Below are 18,385 nucleotides of genomic sequence, written 5' to 3'. Positions count from 1 at the left end.
TAAAAAATGCATATAAAACTCATTAAGGCAATCTTAAGTCAATAGAAATGTGATAGTTTGATTTCAACTGCAGTAACAAATAGGAAAAGAACTGACTGCCACTTTCAGTTACAAATGAGATACAGACACAATAGAGGAATTTAAAATTAAGTTGTTTTACTTGGAAATTTACTTGGAAATTTAATTTTAAGGAAATTTTAACACTGAAAGCATTGAAAAAGCATAGTTTTGGGCACCATGTTTTTTTACGTGGAAACTAATGTTAATGAGGAACCAACAGACTATGCAGGCATTGTTTGCTCTACAATGGACTGATACCTCACTTGTTCTTACCAGTTATCAGTAGCTTTTCACTTTCAGTTTTAAACTGTGAGTTTCATTTAGTCAGTTTCCCATCACTTGAGATCTTTTCTGACAGTAAGTTGCCTTTAAATCACTACATCTTAACTTCTCATATGTAACTAAAGCTACTTTGAAACTTAATTCTTCTACAGCTTCAAAGCACTGTGGTAACTGGAATATTTTTCAAAACCACAACTGAGTTCTTAGCAGAATTTATGAACACTGCTTCACCTGCATTCATAACAGAGAGCTATGGAAGAAAAAAACCTATAAGAGAACGTGCATACACTGCAGTGTTCAGCTTGTGTTATTGGTAAAGAGTTCCGAGAAAAAGTATACTTTCTTATGCACAGGTAAACCATAATCTCTTATGCATGGCTATGCTGCTTCTAGGCAAGCTCAGTATGCAAGCACAGGTGTTCAAGTAATTTTACCCTCCCACAGCATACTCCAGACTAATGGAGTTAAATTTTCAACAGTCCATGTTTGCCTATTACATGATCAGTGGAAAAAAGACAAATTACCATTTCTGATCCCATATCCAAAACTCTAAACTGCAAAAACTGAGTAGAAGTGTTGGGAGGTTTCTTCATATGAATGCCCTCAAAAATAGGGCAACATCACAGTAACAGGAATTGCTATAAACAGTGTAATGAAATAAAGGCAAGAATTGCTGGCTCAGGTGATTAGGAATGAGGAACCGACTCTTTCATTAACTGGGTACTAACTAAAATGTAGCCAAGGCTGGTAGTTGCCAGGCTCCTTTAGCACTGCCTGGGCCCCACAGATGGCAGTGGCAGCATAATGATGGCATCGCCTCAGTCCTCGGGGCAGCTTCTCTGACTCACAGAGGTCAGCACCACCAGTAACTCAACAGGTGCACACCTCTGCTGGAAATGGCAATCCTGTCCTGCAGCATTCAACATCACGGAGAAAGCATTCAGACTCAAAAGCAGCAAAGAAAAATAACAAAGGCCATGGAGCCCTGTATCAGCCCCAACGTGCAGGATCTCAGAATCACAGAATAGTTAGTGTTGGAAGGGACCTCTGGAGATCATCCAGTCCAACTCCTCTGCCAGTGCAGGGTCACCTAGAGCAGGTGGCATGGGAACGTGTCCAAGTGGGTTTTGAATGTCTCCACGACATCCCTGGGCAGCGTGTTCCTCTGCTCTGCCACCCTCAATGGAAAGGAGTTCTTCCTCATGTTGAGGTGGAACTTCCTGTGTTTTAGTTTATGGCCATCACTCCTCATCCTGTCGCTGGGCACCACCAAAAAGAGTCTGGTACCTTCCTCTTGGTACCTGCCTCTGAGATATTTACATGTATTAATGAGGTCCCCTCTCAGTCTTCTCTTCTCCAAACTCCCGCAGTCTCTCCTCATAGATGCTCGGCAACATCCAGCTGCCCCGATCTCTACCTCTGCGGGTAAGGTAAGGGGCTGCGGTCTCCCCAGCGGCGGCTGAGGGAGCGCTTTTAAAAGCCAACAGCAAAGTTGGACGACACGGAGCCTTCGCCGCCTCCGCCACCCCAGCACCCGCACCCCTCCTCGGCGGCCGGGCCGGGCAGGGCGCCCCCTGCCCCGGGGGGAGCCCGCCCAGCGCCGCCGCTGCCCCGCACCTCGCCCGGCGGCCCGAGGGGGACGGACTCAAGGTCAGGCGGCGGCGGCGGCGGCGGCGGCGGGCGGGGGGCCGGGCCCGTAACGGATGTGCCCGCCCGCCCCGCCTCCTGCGCTGACAGAAAGGCGGCGGCGGCTCCTGGTGCGCCAGCGGCAGCCGCGCGGAGGTTGGTGCGGAGGTTGGTGCGGAGCAGCAGCGGCGCCCCCGGAGCCGCCCGAGAGCCCGCCCGCGGCAACCGCCGCCCCGCACGCCCACGAGCCTCCCGAGCCGCTCCGCTCCTCTCCGCCTCGCTCCGCTCCGCCGCCGGCTTTGCCCGGGCCGCCGCGCCCCCCCGGGGATGGCGGTGCTGGCTCTGGCCCTGGAGGGACTCGCCATCTTCGGGCTCATCCTCTTCGTCGTGCTGTGGCTCATGCACTTCATGTCCATCATCTACACGTAAGCGCCGGGGTGCGGGGGGATGGCGCCGCGTTGTTCCGTCACCCACCCGCCATCGCGCCCGGAGCGCCCGGGCAGCGGGGCCCCGTCCGCTGCCGCCGCACAGCCTCCCCCGCGGCCGGCGGCTCCTCTTCCCCGGGGTGTCAGCACCGGGATCCCCCGCCGGGAGACCTGGGCGTCGCGCCGCCGTCCTCAGTGCACAGCTGGGTTCGTGCTATCGCTCTTCGGGTAAAAACCGCCCTCTGTGGGTTTCTGCCTCCTGCTCTGCGCCGTGATCTTTGCTCCTTTACCTTTAGCGCTGCTGGGGAAGGCTTGGGCTTTGTTGTGTGCCGGTACACCTGTAAAGCGAGGCTTTTCCGGTGATGGTGGGAGACCAGCGTGCACAGCACTTACCAAATGTGTGATATTTTGATTGTGCAACGACTGTACAGAAGAGCAACTGAAGGAGTACAGTATCCTCTACCAGGCAGACGAAATTTTAGCCATAAGTATGCTTCTTTTTTTCTGCTGAGAAGTGATGGTAGTACTAATAAAAACAAGTATATATAGTGTGTTAGACCCTTCTTGGATAAGTACAAGTAGAAATTCTTTTATGAGTTTGTGCACAGGGTTTGCATTTTTGATTGACAAACAAAGCAGATAGAGCCTAGCAGAGGCATTGGCTGTGGGCATGTGAGGAAAAAATTAAGAAGGCATCTCTTTTTGTAGAACGTCGTGTTTTGCTCCTTTAAGCAAAAGGCAACTCTTGCATCACTACTAGGATTAGAAAATAGCTGAATTTGTTTGCTTTGCTTGTGCTTATCTATTCTCCTTTCTTGCTGTTCCACTGCATCTGATAGGTATCTGTGATAAATCCCAGCCATTGTTGAAAGCAAATCTCACAGAATGGGTAAGGGTGGAAGGGACCACAGTATGTCAATCTGGTCCAACCTCCCTGCTCAAGCAGGGTCATCCTAGAGCACATGGCACAGGATTGTGTCCAAACAGTTCTTGAATATCTCCAGCGAGGGAAACACCCCAGCCTCTCTGGGCGACCTGTTCCAGTGGTTGATCACCCCCACAATAAAGAAGTTCTTCCTCATATTCTAGTGGAACTTCCTCTGCATCGGTTTCGGGCCATTGCTTCTCATCCTATTGCTTGGCTTCATCCTCTTGACACCCTCCCTTCAGATACTTAGAGACATTAGTGAGGTCCCATCTCAGTTGTCTCCTCTCGAGGCTGAACAAGCCCACTTCCCTTAGCCTTTCCTTATAAGAGAGATGCTCCAGTCCCTTAATCATCTTTGTTGCTTTCCACTGCACTTGCTTCAGAAGCTCCATGTCTCTCATGTACTAAGGAGCTCAGAACTGGACACAGCCATGTGAGGACTCACCAGGGCTGAGTAGAGAGGCAGGATCACCTCACTTAACCTGCTGGCAATACTCTTCTTATTGCACCCCAGGATACCATTGGCCTGCTTGGCCTCGTGGACACACTGCTGCTTCATGGACACCTTGTTGTCCATAAGGATCCCCAGGTCCTTCTCCACAGAGCTGCTTTCCAGCAGGTTGGCCCCCAGCCTTTGCTGGTGCCTGGGGTTATTCTTCCCCAGGCGAGGACCCTTCATTTGCCTTTGTTGAATTTTAGACTGTTTTTCTCTGTCTATCTCTCCAACTTGTCAAGGTCCTTCTGAAGGGCTGCACAGCCCTCTGGGTTATTGACCACTCCTCCAGTCTTTGTGTTATCAGTGAACTTGCTGAGGAGGCATCTGTCCCTTCATCCAAGGCATTGATGGATAAGTTCAACAATACTGGGTTCAGTATTGAACACTGGGGGACACCACTACTAACTGGCCTCAAACTAGACCCTGTGCCACTAATTATGACCCTCTGCGAACTGCTGTTCAGGCAGTTCTCATGCTCCTCACTGTCCACTGTCCACTCATGCAATCCATGCTTCCAGAGTTGAATTTGTGGATACCAGAGATTTGCTTCTTTTGCCCTTGGTCTTAGTTGCCTTATGGTTTGGTTTGTTTTTTTTTTCTTTGTTTGTTTGTGGTTCTTTGGTTTATTTTATATGAAGTCATTTATAAGCTCTAATAATTTTTTTCTACTCAAGTTACCCTTAGATCTTATATTCACTTGCATAATTAACTTCTTTCTTGAAAATTATCTGTATGGGTTTTCTTGGACATAAATGACAGAATTTTGGTACGGGGGAGCAGAAAGGGTACTTCGTGGGAGATGAAAACATAGACTGCTGTGGACACAGCTGATTTTGGACAGCTTTGAAACTGATTAAAACAGTCCATTGCATGTTAAAACCTCAATCAGGTGAACCTGTTTAGTGCTGGTGCTCATAAATCTTTAAGAAAGACTGACAGCTGTAAAGGGCAGGAGATGCAAATGGCAATATAGGGGAAGACATGAGAGAGGACAAACAGGAGGGAGAAGGATGAGATATGCTAAGAGACATGAGAAGAAAAAACGAGGGAGAACCAGAGAGAAGGGTACACTTTTGGGCAGTCATTGGCACAGGAGCTACCCCTTCAAAGGCACTACCTCTTGTGGAGACAGCACACTGGAGGAGGGTGGAGGAGGGACACTCCTGAATGCACTCTGGGCTGCAGGTAAGATACCCCTGAGTGGACTTTGATCTGTCAGGCAACCCACCCTGAGGAGCTGCAGCCTCTGGATGACTCACCCGAGGAGACTGCAGCCAGTGGCAGGCCCATACTGGAGCTGACTCAGGGATTGCAAACCTGTAGTCAGTCTCTCCTGAGCAGCTACACCTGCTAGAGCAGCGTAACAGTTAAGACACAACCAGCAGTGGAGGAAAATAAGTGAGAAGCAAGGCATGGCCAGAAGAACCTTTACGTGCTGACTTTTGCCTCCTGTGTTGTCTTGCTGAAGGGCAGGGGAGGGGCTGAATGTAAGGAACTGTGCAAAAGGCAGTTCAGATGGAAAAGTGGGGAGGAAATTTCTCTGACTGAAGCTGAGCCTGGAGAAGGAAGACAAAAGGTACTTCCCTGAAAGTTGTTTGTCTTTTTTTCTCAATACTCACATTGATAATTAGTTGCCCATTAATTGACAGTAATTTGAGTAGAATTGCCTGAGTTGAGGCAGTTTTGCCTGTGACAGTAATTGGTGGGGAATGCAGGCAGCAGTTGGACCTGGTATGGCCTGGTTCTGGAGTATTTGTAGTCATGTGAAACCTAGAAGGAGTTGTGCTTTGTGTTAATGGGAACTTGTCTTATGAGCGTGTGTATTGTGTATGGGGAGTTAATGCAGATTGTGTGTTAGCAGGTGGAAAACTTGCCAGTTGTGAAGAGGATGGTAAGAACTGGGGTGATCCAGTTTCAGCCTCTGAGGCCCCTGGAGAAAAGTATGCTTCCACTGGGACTCTGGAGTTACTGTCTCAGGAGGGCCAGAGCCAGGAGCTCTTTGACAGAGTAATGGGCTGATGGTAACAGAGGTATTTAATGTTCAGTGTGAAAAGGTGGCCCATGGCTGGAGGTGAACAGCTGGTAGGACTGAAGTGACCAGATTGCAATCTGTGCAGGCTGTTGTGAAGGAGCTGCCTCAGTTACAGTGATTTGAGGAAACAGGACCACAGCTGCCCATAGTATGACCACGCAGCTGCCCTGTGAAGTAATAAAGAAGTGCTGGGCACCTAAAGCAGCCATCCCAGGGAGCTGTCCTTGCGGTGGCTGTGGTGGTACTGGGCAACTGAAGCTGATGGGATATAGCTGATGGCTGGAGAGAGCACTGCTCTGGTGATTTTGGAGCCTGTGGCACTTGTTAGCGTTGCTCTGTGCAAGGGAGGAGGACTGGGGGGTTTTCTGATGGAATTGTACATAGGGGAATACCCTGGTCCTGCAAGCAAGGTATCTCTGTGAAAGAAATTAGCAGAATCAGGAGATCAACTTTGCTTTGAATGCTGGAACATGTTTCTGGGGAAAGGACCCCAGACAGATGGTGATTGTTAGTGCTGTGACCTGAAAACTCTGGTGGCTGGACACTGTTACTAGTGCCCCTCATCTCATAGAGACTAGTTCTGTCCTGGATAGCAGATGCAGCACACTGCACCTGTTCCTAGACCCCGGAGGTATGAAGGAGTTTTCACTTACAGAAACTTCTTCTGATGTCAGTGGGAGGATGCAGTATTAGAATACAATTATGTGCTACTTGTAATATACTGAAAAATACTTACATTGTACCTGTTAGAGGAAGTAAAGAGGAAAGTTGAAACTAATTAGTCTTTCTGTTTTCTCTTTATGTTCTGAACTGGTGAGTTGGAAGAGCTGATCTCTACCAGAGGAGTACTAAGATAATGTTGTAACATGTCAGTGACACTGTTGTGGACTAGACAGTCATCCTTCTGTGTTTCCTCATTGGTATTTAAGATGTTTAGTTTAGCGAAACACTTAGGACATGTGCGAATTAAGTAGATAAATGGGGTTATTCAAGAAAGTAAGCTTTTTTGCCTTGAAATGCTGTCAGCAGTTGTCAACCTTAAGGTCAAGACAGCATTTCTTTTGCATTGGCTTGTGCTGTAATGGCTTTAAAAGTTATAGTGTTTGGATACCTAAGGTACTCTACAAGGGTTCAGTTGAGGAAGAGTGCCTGTCCTTCAATAATGCATTTGCAAAATCTGGTTCTTGCCACTGCTTTTCCCTGCTGCCTTGCCTTACTTTGTATGGGTTTGAATCACAGAAACATTTAGGTTGGAAAAGCTGAGATCATTGACTCCAGCCTTTGACTACCTTGTCAATTAAACCTTATGACGAAGTATGACATCCAGTTGTTTCTCGAATGTTTGCAGGGATGGTGACTCCACCACTTCCCTAGGCAGCCCATTCCAAATCTTGACAACCATTTCCATGAAGAAATTCTTCATGATGTCCAGCCTGAAGCTACCCTGGCACAGCATGAGGCCATTTCCTCTTGTCCTATTGCTAGTTACCTGGGAGAAGAGACCAACTCCCAACTGGCTACAACCTGCTTTCTGGTAGTTTTAGAGAGCAATAAGGTCTCCCCTGAACCTTCTCTTCTCTAGGCTAAACAACAGTAGCTCCTTCAGCTGCTCCTTTACAAGACTTGTGCTCCAGACTCTTCATCAGCTTTGTTGTTCTTCTCTGGACATGCTGCAGCACCTCACTGTCTTTCTTGCTGTGAAGGGCACAGGATTTGAGGTGTGGCCTCACCAGTGCCAAGTACAGGGGGACAGTCTCTTCCTTGGTCCTGCTGGCCACACTATTGCTGATACAAACCAGGATGCCATTGACCTCCTTGGCCACCTGGTCCCAGTGCTGTCTCCAGTTCAGCCGATTGTCCAGCAGCACTGCCAGGTCCTTTTCTGCTGGGCAGCTTTCCAACCACTCTTCCCCTAGCCTGTAGTACTGCCTGGGGTTGTTGTGACCCAAGGGCAGGACCTGGCATTTTGCCTTGTTGGACCTCATACAATTGGCCTCAGCCCATCTATGCACATCCCTCTCCAGAGCCTTCCTACACTCCAGCAGATCAACACTCCCACCCAACTTAGTGTCATCTGTGAACTTACTGAGGATGCACTTGATCCCCTTGTCCAGATTGTCAACAAAGATATTAAACACATTAGGTAATGTTTGGTAACTAAAACAAACATTAGATAATGTTTAGTAACTATTTATTTGTTTTTGCTGCTTTATTTCTCTGGTCCGAAAAACTGAACTCATGTGAAGTAATGTTCTGGCTTTGAGTCTCCATTGTTCTTGTACCAGTTGTCGGTGGCAATTCTATTTATAGCACTTAATGGAAATCACTTTAAGGCAGCCTCAGTCAGTTGATGCTGAGGCTCCTCATTGTCTTGGTGCCCAGGTGTAAGTGCGAAGGGTAGTGTGTGTCAATTAATTGATAAACTGGTTTTAGACAGATTGATACTGCTGGATTTAGCCAAATTATTTTAAAAAGCTTTTAGTTACCATAGTCAGTGAAGAAATAATGAATTCTGCATTTATGTGGCATTTGGGTGTAACTGGGCCTGTTGTGCCTTGTCTGCTGAGTGAAATACAAGACTTCTAGGAACATATAAATGTAATAAAACAGCCAAATATAACTAAAAGTAATTAATAGCCTTAGTGTAATGTGTATGGGCACAAGGAGGAAATTCAGTTTGCACAGATGCATAAAACTCAAGTTTCCTGAGGTACTTCTGCAACATTGAAGAAGTTTTTAAACATGGCTTCCAAACTTAAACAAAACCTCCACATAGCCTATGTTCGACTTCTGCTTTTTTTTCTGTGCAGTCATTTGATATTTTGGTTAATAATCTATTATTGTATAGTGATTATAACACTTAATTTCTAAGAAAATAGTTTTGTTTCTCTTGGCCCAGTTTGCTTGTCTTGTCAGCTGTTTGTTTGTTTGTTTGTTTAAATCTTTGACCCCCTCTTCCTGGTTAGTCTGTGATTTGTGTCCAGAATTACCGTGCTCTGTTCTCTGATCTCTCTACTTCTCTTTGTCGTCTCATTTTCACCTTTTTGTTTGTTGGTGAGACTGTCTCCTCCTTTGGACTGTCTTACAGTGTCTGGCAACAGATAGGGTAAGGTAGCTGTTAAGAGCAGCAGTAGTTACCCACTTTGCCATCACAGGGGTTGCATTTTCTCTGGTTTGTGAAAGTGCTTTGGAAGCATCTTATTACAGATAAGAGCCAGGTAGGTTGTAGCGTAGATCTAATTTAAAAGGCAATCTTCAGAGAGCTCTCCTGTTACTATCAAGTGTTACCAGGCATAAGTGAACCAGCATTTTGCTAGACTTTGGAGATAATGCAAAGACTCATTTATGAGATTAGAGGTACCCTTCCCTCGTATTGATAATCACACGCAAACAGAAAGCTGCAAAGTGATGGTATTGGAACTTCTCCAGGAATTGTCTGGAAGATGTCTAGCACATATGAAATAGCATGTCTGTTCTTGGGTGTGTGACTTAGTTGAATCTTTATTCAACTTGAACTACTTACGCTGAAATTTTTCATACAGGTTGTCTACTTCAAGGTAAATAGTTTTTTGAGTTATATAGCTGATGACAAGGATGACATAAAATGTTGGTGACACGAGCAACAGATTGTTGTCTTTGATCTTGTATATTTGGAACATGGAATGGAGCAAACTTGTAATCTCATTAGCAGTGTCTTTCTGCAAAAATTCTTAGAGGGTAAAAAGCATTACAGATCTCTGTGATGGGTGAGGGAAGAGGGGGAAATAGATGACATTTTTAGGCTGCAGGAGTCTGTGGGGTGTTTTGCTGCTCCTTCTTCCCCTGCCAGTGATATTAACTGCATAATATGAGGTGGTACACTGCATGGATGAAATACATTGTCAAGAGTTGTGCCTCTTAACCTTTTGAAATACTAATGATATGTATCAAAATTATGTTACATCACACTTCTTTTTAAGCATCTTTTAGAGGGGTGATACATATGTTTCATAACAGCATTTCCAAGCAGATTTTTTTGTGCAGATTGTGTAGTGGTGAGAGAGGTGAATTTATCTATTTTCCTGAGAGTCTGTGAGCCAAATTTTGTGGGTTTCTTTAGGGATAAGACAGATAAAATTTGCCAACTCAGTTTTTCTGGTTTGTATCTATCGGAAATTTAAAAAAAACCCCAAAAAACATTGCCCTTCTGAAATGCTATCAGACATGATGTTGAGTGTAGCAGCGTTACTTTAACTTACCATTTTCTTTTAAAGTTTGGGTTGTTGTTGTTGTGGTGTTTAATAATTGCTTTCTTCAATTTCTGATGTTTCTTACAGGAGACTTATTCAAGCTTTCCAAGGCATTTGCAGCACAAGGGCACTTACACTGTCTCACTGACAACTGTGTAGTCCAGACAAGTTTTACAGCTTTTCTGTTACCGTGGCTGGGATTAATAGGGCCCAGGACTGTGCGTTCACACCTATGTGAATTGGTGTTTGAGCGTCTTTCTTCAGCATTATGCTGTTTTGTACTCTGGAAACACTTGCTGATGAGTTAATGAAATAAAAATTGGCCTGTCATACACTGAAAATAAAGAAAAAGTTTTGGCATGATTCGATAATATAGTTTCTTCTTAGCCGTTAACGTAATTCTGCAGTTAACTATTTTGGAATCTTAGGGAGAAAAACTGAGAAATACTTGTGTGGCAGGGATCTTTGGTGCAAAACAAGCAGTAAAGAGCAAGCCTGGGGTCTGTAGGAAGCGTATTATCTAATGTTTAGCAAATTACATTGTCATTTAAACTTGTGCCTTATGAAATAATTGGATCTGAGCTAGTTTAGTGTTAACAGATTTTTAAAATAAGTCAGAAACCCAAATTGAATAGTCTCACAATACAATAGTTTAAAGTTTTGTGTTTTAGAAGATCCCATACAGCATCAACTGATGGGTTGATGCTGTACTAAAAGCTGTCTGCTGAGATTGGTTTATCTGACCCAGAGTTACAGCCATCCATCCACTGGATGCGCTTTCATAAACAAAACACAAATTGTGCTAGATGCAGTTCTCTGAAGTTGCACAGTTTGTTGCGAAGAGTCTGTATCAAAAAGGGTTTCTATTTCTATGCCTTAGTGACTCCTGATTTGGTGCTCAGAGGGATAATCCAAATCCACCTCCTACTGCTACACCTTTCTAAACATTTCTGCAGTACTAATCTGCCTTTAGTGAGCATGTGGCTATGTGGTGACTCAGATCAGCAAGCTAGCTTTTTCTGTGGGATAGTTCCCTGTTTGATCAGCAGCCTGATCCAATTTATGTTGTGGTACTGACTGTTTTATAGCCACCGGTGGGCTGAGGGTGAGGGAAAGCAGAAACAGGGAATGAATTGCTGTTTTGGTGGCAAACTGCAGATAGACTACAAGGGAAAACGGTGTGTTCATTTTAATGTTTAGTGTGATCCGTAATGGATGTGTTGTGTGCAACTTGCCGTGTTTTTGTTAAGCCCACTACATTTCAGCTTACTGAATTGTAAACTGCCTAGGATTTGGTCAGCAACAGGGTTCCCATTACTTCAAGTTTAACCACAGCCGATTGTATGGGACCCTGTTTGTTTATCCTTTTATTGTGCAGGTGTGGGGGCAGGGAGGGGAGTAGGAGAGGACATGTTCACCGGTTTTGAGTTCTGTAGTGTTGTTCTTATTCCTGAAAGATAAGGGGTTTATTTCTTCTAGTTAAAACTTTAAAATGTGTTTGAAAGCATCTTTAAGTCCCCTGTCTCCCCCCTCTTCCCATTCTCCCTCTTTTAGAAAAACTGTATCAAGTTACAGATTACATCTAGTGAACAGATTTTGTGGTAATATTTGGAAAATGCTGGTTAAAGAATTTCAGTTGTGTATTGAGATTTTATATTTGAAATGGTGACTAGCACTAGATAGAATTTGTTCTGCGTTGTATAATTTTGTTTGTCTTTGTTACTAGCAACCGATCGAACTATTACTTTCCAAAACTGAAAGAGCAAATCAGTGTTTGGTTTTCGAGAACAGTCACCTTCTGAAAAATAACAATGATCGCAATCTGGGTCCTTTCTTGATTAGCTCCTGCTCAAGACCTTTAATTTGACTTTTCCACCCAAAAAAAAAAAAAAAAGGTGCTATTTTGGAGCTTAAGTTTTGGGGTTTTTTTCCTAATCATTGCCCTTTCTCTCCACTACCGACTGATTTCAGTGCATTACATTCTAAGGTCCTTTTCTTTTCTTTTTTTTTGTATGGGGGGGATGTGTAGTACAGGAGAAAATATGTGTGAAGCGTATGAGATGTTTGATCTGCTGTGTACATTCACCTGGCACGTGATGAAGCAGTACCCAATTGCAGCATGCTTTTCAATATAAACTCCTAGTATGCAGAAGGTAGGGTTACATTTTTTGTTTTCAGTGGTTTTTGCAGGCATGCACAAACTTATGACTGTTTCTCTGCTGGCAGACAGCCTCTACTACAAAGTGCACACCTGAATCTTACCTTCCATGTACTTCTTTCAGACTTGCCTACTTCCGTCTATCTCTGAATATTTTATCAAGGCTAAGTGACATGTTAATTGTTTTTAATTACATCAGGGTATCCTCTTAAGTTCTTTCCCATTGTCCACACCTGTGTGTTTCTGCTCCTCCCTGTTGCTGGATCTGACAGTTGTGTAACTATTAGTTTGCTGAGTGAATGGATTGACTTGCCCTGTGTCCATGTGGCTGCTGAATTGGATGTAAGTAGGTGACAAGAGTGGAGGATGGGAAAGACTGCCTGCCTGAAAGCCCTCTGGGTGACTGATGCAGTGGTTTGACCCAGGCCAGCAGCCAAGCAAAGGTATCCTGACCTGGGACCAGCATATTTCTATAGGCTGATGTCTTCCTTTGGTCAAGACAGGTATCAGGGTGGCACACGTTTAGTATTACTTTGAGTCACTTGTGCGTGCTGGCAGTGTTTTCTATTACTTATTAACTTGAGTCAATTGTTTCTTAAGCAAATAGGGGCAAGGAGCAAACTATAAGGGAGTGCATGCTGTGAAGGAAATCTGTGATGTAGAGTTGGTTGTGGAATAGTTTTCAGGGGCCTGACCCAAATCTGTGGTCAGCTCAGCTCTTCTGGAAGCCCACTGAAGCATGAGAAGGAAGGAGACCCTATTCCTGCTCTTCTCCCATGATCTTGGCAGCACACTCACAGCCACTTTCTTGAATGTGCTCTGGAGTTTCTTGCCTTCCCTAATGTGCCCAAACTCTAATTTGGCAGAATGCAATCTGAATTGGAAGGAAAAAAAAAGCCAGGTTTAACTTTCTGTTAAGTGAATGAATTGAAGCAGTATGGGCTTCAGTACTGGCATGATACCTTGTTTGGCTGGTGTTGATGGTAGCACAGGAGAAGGATTTTTGGGAAATCTTGCTGCCAGTGAAACTACATGATCATCTTGCCTCATCCTTTCAAACTAGCTAGGTTAAATTGATGACATGCTAGCATTACATGTGTGGTAATAGTTTAATGGTGGTTTATGTATCTCTGCTAATTTACTGTGGGATTAGACAAATATCAGCACCTATGAGAAGCATAGGATGTCCCAGAAGAGGGGAAAGGAGGGAAGAAGGAGTGCCTCGGAGCAGTAGCCTGTAGTTAAACTGGTTCAGCTACGTTATAAAGCTCCACTCAAGGGGAAAAAAGGCTGAAAACAAGATCAAGGTGTTTGTTTCTTGCTTTAGGAATAATTCTCTCCATTTACTAAGAGAGCTGTGGCCACTGCTTTTTGTTTGACCTGTGTTTCAGTTTTTGAATCTCTGTAGTGTAGAAGGTCCGTAAAGAGAAGTGTAGTAGACCTACTAATGCAACAGTAGTAGTATGCCTGCATGCTTAAATCCGGGTATAAAAGTATAAGAAATAAGTACTTGATAACAGGGTGTTATTCAGCCTTAGTTGTGTTTCTCTGCCTCTGTGCACAAGTGTCTAGTTTTGCTTCCTGGTGGGATAGACCAGAGCTATGACAATGGCTGCTTGTATAGACCCCATCCCTCCCACCTTCACAGGCAGGCAAAAACCTGCACATACATATTTATTGTATAAAATATAATTGTATTGATATATAATGTTATATCTAGTAAAAAAATCTTAGAGAGCTTTTTCAACTTAGACTAAGATCATCAAGTCCAACTGTTAACCTAACACTAAACCATGTCTGTAAGTGCCGCATCTAAACATTTTTAACTATCTACAGGTTTGGTGACTCTACTACTTCCTTGGGTAGCCCATTCCAATGCTTGGTAACCCTTCTGGTGAATAAATTATTCCTAATACTCAACTTAAACCTCCTTTGGCACAATTTGAGGCCATTTCCTCTTGTCTTGTCACCTGGGAGCAGAGACTGACTCCCACTTTGCTACAACCTCCTTTCTGGTAGTTGTAGAGAGCAATAAGGTCTCCCTTGAGCCACCTTTTCTCCAGACTAAACACCCTCAGCTCCTTCAGCTGCTTTGCATAGGACTTACTCTCCAGACCCTTCATCAGCTTCATTGTTCTTCTCTGGACATGCTGCAGCACCTCACTGTCTTTCTTGCTGTGAAGGGCACAGGATTTGAGGTGTGGCCTCACCAGTGCCAAGTACAGGGGGACAGTCTCTTCCTTGGTCCTGCTGGCCACACTATTGCTAATACAAGCCAGGATGCCATTGACCTCCTTGGCCACCTGGTCCCAGTGCTGTCTCCAGTTCAGCCGATTGTCCAGCAGCACTGCCAGGTCCTTTCCTGCTGGGCAGCTTTCCAACCACTCTTCCCCCAGCCTGTAGCGCTGTCTGGGGTTGTTGTGACTCAAGGCTAGGACCTGGCATTTTGCCTTGTTGAATCTCCTGCAGTTGGCCTTGACCCATTGATTCAGCCTGTCCAGATCCCTCTCCAGAGCCTTCCTGTTCTCCAAGAGATCAGCACTCCCACCCAACTTAGTGTCATATGCAAGCTCACTGAGTTGCATTTGGTCCTGTTGTCCAGATCATCAGTATAGATATTAAAAAGGACTGGCCCCAAAAGCCATCCATTGTAACACTTCAGTTGTGTGTCATCTCACCATGTTCCATGTTGATAACTGTCATAGTTTTCCAGCCTCACAATGGCTTCCAGCCCCTGCTGTTTGAGGTCTATGCTGCGTGCATTGTTGTAGATGAACTTCAGCTGGGCAATTAATCCTGCCGTGTTTTTGGAGAGAGGTTTTCTTATGTGGAGTTTGCAGATACGTTAGTGGTTTCTAGCACTTCAGTGAGCCCTGTGTCTCTGCTGCCACGTGGATCTCAATCCCCTAACTCCACTGAGATGGCAGACTGAAGGACCCAGACTTATCTCTAAAGAGTCTGGTTTTATCCCTTCCCCCTTCAAATACAGTTTAAAGTTCTTTCAGTGAGCCCTGCTAACTCCTATGCAGAAATCCTTTTTCTCCTCTTTGAGACAGGTACTTCATCTGTTGCAGCAGGCATGGTGTCATATAAACCAACCCATGATCAAGAAACTCAAAATTCTGTCAGTGACACCAGTTACAGAGCCAGGTGTTAATCTGCTGGGTCTTCCTTTACCGTTTCTTCTCTCATCCTTCTTTTCTGCTGGAAGGACAGAGGAGAAACTACTTGTGCTCCTGATCCCAAGGACATTATTATGCATACATTATTTTACATAGAAAAGAGCTTTCTCTATATAAAAAGTGTTCTTGATTACTTAATTGTGATGATCAGATGACGGTATAAAAAGTTACTGCTTTGAGGTACTGAAACTTATTTGGTAGTTATCTATGCTTTCTGATATGGATTTGTCTTCATACCATTATATTAATATGGTAGGATTTTAAATATGCTAATACTAGTCTTTATGAAGCAAGGGTGCTGCTAATACTTTCATGAATTTAGGGGTTGTCTGCAAAGTTTTTGAAATCCTCCAATCTTTTTAAATTGTATTTAATGCATTAACCAGTGTGATATACCAGTAGCAAATTTTTTTTTCTGTGGATAAAGATGCCAACTTTTGAAAGTGTTTTAACTACACATATATGTGGTTAAATACATGGGGGTGTTTATAAATGTATATATATTTTATATATATATGTATATATTTTATATATATGTATATATATTTTATATATATGTATATATATTTTATATATATGTATATATATTTTATATATATATGTATATATTTTATATATATGTATATATATTTTATATATATGTATATATGTTTTATATATATGTATATATATGTGTATATATTTATATATATATATATATGTATATATGTAAAGTAAGGAAGATGTATGGAGCTCATCCTTTCTACCTTTCTGTTACCAAAAGAAGCAGAATAATCTTGCAACTTCTTTCTCCTGTTCATGCTGAGACCTTGTGTTTGGTATTCCACAACAGATCAATACTCCAGAAAGACCTGTGTGAGATGGTTCAGCTCACTAAAAATGCAGAAATAGAAACAGGAAAACCAGTCTCTTTCAGAAGTAATGATCTGCTAGCTTATCTCCATGGCCTGTGCAACCACAGTCTTCAAGGAATATCATCAGTGGTTTCTGCATCTTGTTTTGCTGTCTTGCAATATTTAAGTATCTGTTACACATTTCTGATCAAGACTTACTTATCTCCCTCTAATAGGATAGTTCTTAAAGTAGCTGCTGAGGGAAGGTTGAAATGAGTGAATAAAGACTGAGGTCTTTTCAGCTGCTTTTAGAAGATTTATGTCTCAGAGACCCAGCAGTCTGTCTAAGGTACCAAGGTTTTTGTTTTCTCTAGAATACCACCTACAAGAGAGATGGAGAGGGCCTTTTTAGAAGGTCATGGACAAGGGGTGATGGCTTAAAACTGAAAGAGAGTAGTTTTAGATAAGATTTTAGGAAGAAATTCTTTACTGTGGTGGTGGTGAGATACTGGCACAGGTTGCCCAGAGAAGCTGTGGATGCCTCATACCTGGAAGTGTTCAAGGCCAGGTTGAGCAGGGCTGTGAGCCGGCTACTGTAGCAGAAGGTATCCCTACCCATGACAGGGAGTTGGAAATAGATGATGTCTAAGATCCCTTTCAACCCAAAGCGTTTGATCATAATATTCTTCTGCCCTTAATGAGGTGTGGAGAGGAAGTATAGTCTTGACCTTTAAAAAAAAAAAAGTTTTACTGCTTAATCTGATACAGTTTAGGAAGAATTTATCATATAGTATATTGAGCAGTGATAACTTGCTTGTCAGGATTTTGTCTTTGGGAATACTTTTTATCCTCTGCTGAGAGGAAATCTAGATTACAGTTGCTTCTGTGGGTTAATTATTATTGTGGTAAGGAACAAAGTTTGAGAAAATCTTGCAGATGCTTCTTCCATGACACTGGGTGGTTGAACTACAGCTCTTGACACCATTATCCATCCTGCTGGCTTTTTTTTTTTTTTTTTTGATTTCCCCACCCACATATACCAGAACCAGACTGTATAGAAGGAATTTCAGTTTCACTATCCAGAGGCTGCAGACTGATTCATTTAATAAGTGTAGATGCAAAAGTGCTTAGATATAACCTGGCCACTTAGGTTTTCACATGCACTATCTGAAAGTCCCTGTAAACAGTGCTCTGCCAACATCTTTTGCAGAGCTCAATGTCATTGAACCATTGTATGTTCCTTGGTGTAGTGTTTTTCTGCAAGCTTACTGCATTAGGCAGAGGTGGGAAAAATGTATTAAGCAAGTATAATTAGTGGTTTTGGCTGCTCTGGGCTAATTTCAATGCAAAATAATACATTATTCTATACATGATACAAATGTTGAGAAAGGATTGCTTTGCTTTATGATTTTGAACTATACATACAGAAGTTATGTAGTAATGAGGACTGCTCTGATCACAACACCTGTCTGAGTGAATTAAACCACCATAAGCACAAGTTAGTACTTGAAAATACCAACTTCATCTTACCTCTGCTTTAGAGACTTCAGTGCATGTTCTATAGCACACAGAACTTCATTTAGAACGTACTTGCTTCAACAGTGTTGATATTGTTTAAATTTAGTCTATTATTTTGACTTCCATGTTAAATGTTAGCCTTAATTTCAATATTGTAACTTTTTTTTATAACAGTTGGCCTGTTTTTCTGGTGATGGTAGGGTTTTAATTGTAACTTTAATTCTATGTCAGAATATGCCGCTTCACAAATAGTCCTCTGTGTAAAATGATCTGGTTTACTGTTACTTTACCTTCTGCTACATGGAGTCTAGCAGAGCACTGCAATTACTGGCGTGGAAATTACTTTACTTTAGTGTCACAATGCCACAGTGCTTTCAGAATGGCAGGCTGCCACTACTGTGCAATGTTTTGAATAGCACATGAACTCGAGTCTTACTTAAAGATAGCATGTTAGGGACAGTTTTGCCATTTGCTGTCAAGAGTGTGCGGTGCTTTGTAGCTGAATAGATCGTGATAATGCTGCATGCCTTATTTGCATGTTTTGCAAGGTTTCCCCCTCTTGCACAGTCTGTAAGCTTTTCCTACTCTAATTCAATCACCTGCATAATACTCTGTG

The 18,385-nt window shown here is 43.3% G+C and overlaps 1 protein-coding gene across 1 annotated transcript in view; it reads left to right on the top strand.

Moving 5' to 3' along the window:
* The first annotated feature begins 2,210 nt into the window (after window positions 1-2,210).
* UGCG (UDP-glucose ceramide glucosyltransferase) overlaps window positions 2,211-18,385 on the top strand; it is a 30,762-nt gene continuing 14,587 nt past the window's right edge. Inside the window, exon 1 of the mRNA XM_027652614.1 lies at window positions 2,211-2,393. Coding sequence (XP_027508415.1) covers window positions 2,296-2,393 — 98 coding nt within the window. The 5' untranslated portion in view covers window positions 2,211-2,295. The remainder of the gene's footprint in view (window positions 2,394-18,385) is intronic.

Source organism: Corapipo altera, unplaced genomic scaffold (genome assembly GCF_003945725.1).
Source record: "Corapipo altera isolate COAL_440 unplaced genomic scaffold, ASM394572v1 61286, whole genome shotgun sequence".
Classification (NCBI taxonomy): Eukaryota; Metazoa; Chordata; class Aves; order Passeriformes; family Pipridae; genus Corapipo; species Corapipo altera.
This window is presented reverse-complemented; position numbering and strand designations above follow the sequence as displayed.